This window comes from Equus asinus, chromosome X, assembly GCF_041296235.1.
Source record: "Equus asinus isolate D_3611 breed Donkey chromosome X, EquAss-T2T_v2, whole genome shotgun sequence".
Lineage (NCBI taxonomy): Eukaryota > Metazoa > Chordata > Mammalia > Perissodactyla > Equidae > Equus > Equus asinus.
This window is the reverse complement of record NC_091820.1, coordinates 123,259,290-123,267,861: the sequence shown is the minus strand read 5'-3', so window position 1 is coordinate 123,267,861 and position 8,572 is coordinate 123,259,290. Positions and strand designations below refer to the sequence as shown.

General features: G+C 44.6%; 1 protein-coding gene across 1 annotated transcript; it reads right to left on the bottom strand.

The window, feature by feature from the left end:
- Positions 1–3,871: 3,871 nt before the first annotated feature.
- SMIM10 (small integral membrane protein 10) lies at positions 3,872–6,301 on the bottom strand. The gene is given in 3 exon segments (XM_044763220.1): positions 3,872–3,942; positions 3,945–4,120; positions 6,249–6,301. Coding segments are annotated over 3 exon segments (300 nt in total).
- Between the last annotated feature and the right edge of the window lie 2,271 nt (positions 6,302–8,572).

Here is an 8,572-nt window from a genome sequence, read left to right as displayed (position 1 = left end):
TGCTGGGGGTTGGGCCATCTCATGGAGAGTTTTATATCCACCATCCATAGATGCTGTCATCCTTCTAGATTGACTTAAGGCATGTTATCCAGGGGTCTGAAGTGAGATGCAGTGTCCAACAAGGAATAGAGTTAAACACAGAATGAGTAGTAGGCATTCATGAATTGTATTCACTGTGGCTGGGCTCATGCAGCAGGCTGTGATTCTGGCTTCTGGGTGGCCTAATGCAAACCTTTGTCAGATGGTAGCCTGTGATGTATGGCATTGAGTGACTAGAAGCCCACTGATGTAATGTAGGGGAAGAAATTCAAAACTTCTGAACACGAGAGACTGTTTTCCATGTCATGAGCACCCACCCATTAACTCCCTAACTTTGCCCTCCAAGGAACTTAAAACATCTGTCGTGTAACCCTTGCAGTGAAAAATTGGTGGGTAAGGGAAGCATTAGAAGCTGTCAAAAGCACGTCTGTTGGCTGTTCTGTCCAGGCTGAGGATGCCAGTGAGAAGCAGGTGCCATTCAAATGGACTCTGCTGTGTAGCATGTTGGAGGGAGTCAGTAATAGAGGAGTCCAGGGGGTGGCGGGTATCAGCAGCAGCAAGGTGGGCGTTATTACCCAACAGACATCTGGGGATCATCTGACATGCTGTTGTGGAGGGAACTGTGTCCCCCACGCCAGATTCATGAGGGGAAGCCCTGACTCCCACTGTGCCTGTATCTGGAGGTGGGGCCTCTCAGGAGGCCATTAAGGTTAAATGAGATCATAAGGATGAGACCCTGTTCTGATAGTCCTGGTGTCCTTATGAGAAGAGGAAGAGACACCAGAGCTCTCTCTATATATACACACACACACAGAAATAGACCCCATATGAGGACACAGTGAGAAGACAGCCATCTGCAAGCCAGGAAGAGAGGCCTCACCAGAAACCAACCCTGCTGGCACCTTGATCTTGGACTTCCAGTCTCCAGAACTAGGAGAAAGTCAGTGTCTGCTTTTAAGTCCCCCAGTCTGTGGTATTTGTTATGGCAGCCTGAGTGGACTAATATAGATGCTGAGTAATCTGCTATAACACTTGGGAACCTTCCCCTTAGCTTTCTCCCAAAAACACCTGCGCCCACTGACCTTGCCAATGTGCCAGGGGACCAGCACAGCCCAAAGCTCTCAGAGACCCATTGGAAACAGCCTGTAAGTCAATGCTAGTGTGACAGGACCCAGAACAGCCCTGCAGTAGCACCTATACTGGTCGGGGGAGTGCTAACTTAGGTTAGGGGAAATGAAATTCTACCCTGAGTCACCCACTCAGTAGCCTCAGTGACACGCTGACCACTTCCTCTGCGATTATTCTACCAGTTCCTGGATATACTTAGCATCAGGCAGCATCCCCACTCTGCTTAGAGTGTGCACTTTTGGTTATTGTGGTGGATGTTCAGCCTCACAGTGCTCACCCCGCTACCCGTATGTGGAGGCTTAGAACCATCTCAGACACTTGGGTCTCCTTTTACTCCCACCACACCAAGTCCCCAACCTCCTGTCCAGGTGGAGTGTTCCTCATCTGGCTGGTAGCCGTCAGGGCTGCCCTGAGGTTCCTTTGCTTCCTCTACCCTCTGTGCTCCAACACATGGTGTCAGGGAGAACAGCGAAGTCATCTCTACCCGCTCTGAGGGAAGAAGAGAGCAGGCACGGAGTGGGAGTTTACCCCCATCCTTCTCTTCCTAAGTCCTCCACACTGTGGTCCCTCCTCTCCCTGCTGGTACAGGCTGCTCCAGGAAGCCTCCGACTTCAGAAGTCTCCCAGTGGAGACAGGTGTCTGTCTCCTATATATCTACCCCCACACTGGCTGCCCGTGCCCTGGAGAAAGGGTATGAGCATAAGAAGATGCAAAAGGAAGCTATTGGATCTCCCCTCCGTATACACAGAGGAAGCAAAATGCTATGGCTCATCCTGGTGGGAACGGCAGAGACCTGGCCACCATCCAAGACTTGGAAAATGCAAGAGCTATTCCTGCCACACAGGAATGTGGCCGGAGTGATCCACAGGCTAATATGGATCCACAGCTAAACAGGTCCCCAGCTGCTCTAGGCTAACCTGCTAGGAAATCTAGTCCTTAGCCATTCTCATCTAGCAGATCCAATGGTGCTCACAATGTTTGGGGTAAATCATTGTGCTATATGGAGCCTTTTTTTCACTTTTTGAAAATAAATGCCACTTTTTGTTCTGTTTTTACCTTTACTATGACCTTGAAGTGATTTTGCTCATGCAAAGTTCCATAGAGTTAGGAAGTCCTGCGCTAACTGAAGATTGATGGCCATTTTTAGTTTTCAAGCATTTCCTTATGGCCTATGATTTGCTTAGAAAGCGTGGAAATCATGTCTCATGTAACAACTCAGGAGCACTTTAGGACCTACATACACTATTGCAGAAAGATAGGAAGGCAGAATCCGCCTGGGCTCATGTGCCACTGCCCAAGGACCCTTCCCCCAAATTTCCTTCTAATTGTAATAAATTCATTTCTGATAAGTTTTAATTTTAATTAAAGGAATACATGCATATATAGTTTTTAAAAGATCAAATAGTACAAAAGGGCTTATAATGAAAGGCAGTGAATTCTTGCCCCTCCTCGTTCTGCACTCTTGGTTCCCCATCCCAGAGGCCAAAACTACACGTCTGTTGAGAGGTTACCTCCATTTTTCTCAATAATGTGCTTTTATTACTACTTCTTGACTTGGTTACATGAGGCATTTTTTGCTAACTTCCTGCTGTCCCCTCGGCTCTCCTTCTCCCTGGCTGTGCTTGTATCACTACTTTAAACTCTTCTGTTGGTTTCCTTGTTCACTTGAATAACACGATCCCTAAATCTGTCTTATTCTTTCAACTGGAGACAGTACCTGGACTTCTTACCTTATGAGAAGAACGCCGCTGTTCTGTTTCCTCCCCTTTGCCTGTTAACTTGTTGCCTGGACTTGCACACTGTCAAAGTTGGGAACATTCCCATCTGCTCTCTAACCATAATGAAGTCTTCCCTGCTTTGCCTAGAGTTTTACTCTAAAAATGGAAAACCATAACTAACATTTTCATTGTAATGATTATTTGAATACTGTTCACTGAATGACAGAGTGGGATGCTACCATTGAATTTTCTCATCTGTGACTGCACGATATTGCAGTGCATTCCCTGTCTCTCACTCCTGGCGATTGTTCACAAGAAGGCTCCATCTGAGGTTGCTGCATATTTGAAGCATGCTTTCCTCAAACAGTCTGAAATCTTTGTTTTCCCCTCTAGTTTCTGTTTACCATTGTGTTTCTTTGGGAGGAAGAAATGTATGCTTTCCAGGTCATGTTATTAATTTCCTTCTGCTTCTAACTCCATCCACCTGTTGCTGAGAATTCTTTGCCTTCAGTTGGAAGTCTATTCACTTCTTATTCTAATTTAGAAGACTAGCCTCCTCTTTGCACCATTCTTGTACAGTTTCTGTCTATTTAACTTAGTGATTTTTCCTTTTTTTTCCCTTAGGGCATCCTATGCCCATTGACATTTCCTGAAGTTCATGCTGCCTTTTGTTTTATGGATGCAAGAACTTCTCAAATGTTTCTGAGGATTTTCATATTTCTAAATTCTGTTCCTTGAATTCTCTATTTCTTTGAAAGTCCACTTTCCATTATATCTAAGGCTTTTTTGGTTACATTGCAGGCTTTCTGCAAATCATGATTCTAGCCGCCCGTTTCTATTAAAAGATGTGGCAATGGAAAGACAAACAGGCCAGTCTGTGTGCCCGAGTGCAGCTGGTCGCTTTGCTCTAGGCTGGTGAGCTGGTGGGTGGAAGGTAGCTATCCTGCCCAGGACACCCCTTCATCAATGCCCCAAAGTTCTTTGCTCTAAATATGTACCTGCAGGTGGATGCTGAGCATCACGGAGACCACAACATAAAAGTAGGGGTAGTTCATGCACAGGCCTGGTCGAAGAATGTGAGCAGCACACACAGGAGCCCATTGCAGAAGGTGCTGTAGGAGCCGCGGGCCGCCACTGAGTGCAACAGCTGCACCCCCAGGCCTGACAGGGCCGCCACCACCATTGGGCTGATGGAGCCTCCCATACTGTGCCCAGAGCCCAGGGCCTCCAGCGGGCTCCGTGAAACCACCGACCAGCGGGCAGAGGGACAGACGTGGAAGGAATTGGTGTGGGAGGCCAATTAGGCAGCCACAGATGTGAGCTGGGCTGCCCAGCAGGTGCCCTCCTTTCACTGCAGCACTCAGGCCATCGCTAGTGCCCAAGGGCTGGGCGGGGGGAGGAGGGGGCATGCTAAATTGCCTCCTCCCTCCCTCCCCGGAGCCAAGGTGATACTGAGCAAGGACTTGACCTGCCCCCTGCAAGAGAAAAGGCCAAGCAAGCAGTGGTAGAGAAAGAACTTTAATAAGTGATAAGCTAGTATATCTGAACGTGGTGGACTATCATCCTAAAAAAACCCATCTTAAAGGGAGCTGATTTGGACATGACTTATATAACGCAAATGAGGTTGGGGAGGGTGCTCAGAAGTGTCAGGTGATGGATCACCACACAACGTTGGGTGCCTCTCCATAGCGGATCTGCTGAATGCAACATTCCTGAGAAATCTAAGAAAATCTCAGCTACTTCTTTATCTGGGACAGAAGGAACAGTTTGGGCAGAGGACATAAATTTTCTGCTAACAAGTTATTCTTTCTACCGGTTACGGATTAGCTTGCCTACATGAAGTTCTAAGCGTTTTTCCAAAGCACATTGTGAGAATAAGATGGGGAAGGGACATGTGGCCTTGGGGGCCGAAGTTCCAAGAGTCCTCTGCACAGGGGTGACTGTCTTTCATATTTCTTATGACGTGCGGAGCTTACAGTCAGTCATTTCAGCTTCTCAATGCTCCTGTGTGATGCTTAGTCAGGCGGAGGGCTGTCAGCAAGCTACTCTCTTACCAGGCGTCCTCCTGCTGTTCTGCAAGGCAAGCTCAGAAACTTTGGTTACTTTGTTTCCCACATTAACCTTGTGGATACAGGCACAGTTTCATCCTAATCCAGGGAAACTGTAACTCCTTTGTCCTTGGTTTCAAAGGGAGCCCCATGGGACAGGGCTGGGTGGGGCGCCAGAGATCCCCGGCACTGAGAAGGGGAGGGGAGCACGGGAGAGACAGGGGACTAGAGGGGGGAGGGGCGCGCAGCTTACCCGGGAGACCTAACTTCCTGGCCCTGCTCAAAACATTGGAAAATTTCTTTCATAAACATGATCTTGAGCAGCTTAAAAGTGTGAACAGATTTCCTGTTGCCTCAGATCCTTCTAGGAACTTTTTCAATCCTTAACTGTGAGCTAGTACAAATATACAAAACCTACTAATTTTCTGAACTTTAAAATGTGTGCATTGTTTTAATGAGTCAAGTGACTTTTTTGTTTTTCCTTTGGATCTTTAGTATTCTTCTAATGGGAAAAGTTATACCAACAAGTTTTTAGAAAGTTTCAAGAGCACAGTTAGAACAATGGAAGGCAAATTCCCTGAGTAGCCCCCATCCCACCCCTCCATGAACTACTACTCCGTTTCCCTTATATACCTCCTGACTTGGGATGTTGATATATTGCTTTTACCATATCAATGATATACAGCTACTTCACTCTCTTTAACGACTAATTATTACACCAATATATATGCTGACTAATAATGTTCAATGATTTGTTTAACCAGTTCCCTACTGATAGATGTTCTGAATGTTTCCCGTTTTCCTATGCCAAAGAGTGTTGCAGTGAACATCCTTGTACACATGAGTTTACAAGTGGCAGAAGAGTATAGATAATATGATCCCATTGTAACTGCAGGCCCTCCAGGACCAGTTCAACTCATCCCATCTCTTATCAACAGAGTGATTAAGAATTGCCCTTCAGAAAATCTGCGAAGTCATATAGCCAAAGCATGCACAGAAGAAGAAATCTTGACCTGAAATGACTGCAGAACCAAAGATCCCTCCTCCCTACAGGACCCAAGGACCTGGACAAGACCAGAACTTGAATGTCAGACTCCTATCAGAAGCGAGGGTTCCCTCATTCAGGAAGATCCAGTGTTAAATTCCTTCCTTACCTCATCAAAAATGTTTAGCACCCTATCATAAAAGTTTAGAACCTCATCATAAATGTTTAGAACTCTGTCATAAATGTTTAAAACCTTACCATAAATGTTTGACACCCACCAATCAAAACTACCCTGCCAGCATTTCCACGTGCCAGTCTGTTCTCCCTAACCTCTTAAATTTCGCCACAAATCCTGAATTGGGGAGACACATCTGGGAGCACATGTCCCCTGTCTCCCTGCAGGTTGATCTCCCAGAATAAAGCCGATCTCTTTTCCCAGAGGCTGATGCTGTTATTAATTGGCCATTTATGCACATTGAGCAAGAGAACTCCAATTTTTGTGTGATAACATCATCTTTATAAAAAACAATTACATAAACACATATATTTAGTGTTGGAGATAAAAAAGTTTTACTAATACATATGGCCGATCAAAAATTTTAGAGACCAGGGCTCTATACAACATTGAGTGTTGATCTTGGAATTTTTTTCACCACTACGATAGGCAATAATTATATCTCATTCTTCTAATTTGCATTCATTTATCAGTGAAACTTAGCAACTTTTCTAAAGTTCTTAATTTTTCAATGTTGTTTCACTGATTGCTTCTAAAACATTATAAATATATATTATGAGAAAAGTAAAATTCCTAGGATCACAACCCCCAGAAAGAAAGACTATTAATAGATTGGTATATGTTTTTATCAATTATTAACATATATTAATAAGCAAGGTATATATACATATATCACACACAAATCATAAAATAAAAATGGAATCAGACAAACATACTGCCCAGACAATTGCTTTTAGACATAAGGACATATCTTACATATCTTTCAAAATTGATATCTTATGAGCTGTGTATTATTCTTTATGGATGGCCAGTAATTAACTGATGGTTTCACATTTTTCATGATTGTAAACAATGTTGAGATTAATGTCTTTGCATGCATATCTTTGTACACTTCTCTGATATTTCCCTTGGATACAGTTTTAGAGAGGGAATTTTTGGATCAAAATGTTTTTGTCTGTTTAAGGATTTTAATACAGGTTGTTAAAATGCCTTCCACACAGTTTGTACTAGTGTATCCATGAACACCCTCAACTTTCCTAATAATGAGTATTGACGTTCTCTTAAATCTTGGCCATTCTGATAGGTGAAAAAAAAATCTCACTGTTTTAATGCGCATATTTTGATTACAAGCAAGGTTAGACATCATTTATATGTGCATATATCTTTGCACGTTTGTATGTAAGGAACTACTCTGTCAAAAGTTTTGCAGTCTTAATTTTTTTTTTTGCTTTTTCTCCCCAAATCCCCCCAGTACATAGTTGTATATTTTAGTTGTGGGTTCTTCTAGTTGAGCTATGTGGGACACCGCCTCAACATGGCCTGATGAGCGGTGCCATGTCTGTGCCTAGGATCCAAACTGGTGAAACCCCAGGCCACCAAAGCAGAGCACATGAACTTAACCACTTGGCCACAGGGCCAGCCCCTTGCAGTCTTAATTTTAATCAATATTTTCAATTACCATGTAAAACAGGTTGTAGAAATTTGCACTCTCTCAGGCAATGTGAGGCTGTCCATTTCTCCACACCCTTGTGCATATTATTATTATTTTATTACTGATAGCCTAAAAGCAAAGCATTATTCTAATTATTTTAATTTGCTTATATTTGATTACTGGTGAGGCTGAATATTATGTTTATTGGTCATTCATAGTGGTGTCAAAAGGAAGGAGGACCAGGTGGACCAGATGACTGGCTAGCAGGTGGAGGCCTTACAACTAATACACAGACTAAAGGGTCCTGGAGCCCCCAGAGATGGTATCAACAGTGAGGAAGAGGAGAGTTAGGCAGCTGTCCTCTCTCCTCCCCATAGCTCCCTGCCCCACAGGCTGCCCAGGCTCTGGCCCCTTTGCTAATTTTTGCATTAAAATTTTTGCCTATGGCATGAAGAACAGCACAAGCAGCCTGAAATGATAAAATTTCAACCATAGCCCTTTGGAGAAAAATAGAGTAGACAAAACGGCCTAAGATAATGCATTAAGCAAAGGAAACGCCTCCTTCTCCTTCACACCACACACTGAATATAAAATCGTAGTAATAGGGAGAGTGACATCAGCAACATGGGGGTGTGAGCTCACCTGGGACTCTCTCCCCTCCAAATTACAACCAAAAAGAGCAACTGCTTTCCAACCAAAAAAAAAAAAAATCCTAATAACAGAAATCGTCAGAGACCCACAGCAGCCAAACGATGGAGGTCAGAGACGCTGGAGTCGCCCTCGGAGGAGCTGGAATGGGGTAGGAGAGAACTCCACCCCCTCCCCTAGAGACTGGGATCACTGCCGTGGGTGTGGGAAGGAGCGGGGTAGAGGCCACATGTCTGGGGATCCTCCAGGACTCCCACCCTGGTGCAGTGGAAACCCTCTAATGGGGAAAGCTTTCACGTGTGGGAACCCCAGCAAGCCAGGGCCCTGGGAGACCAGAAA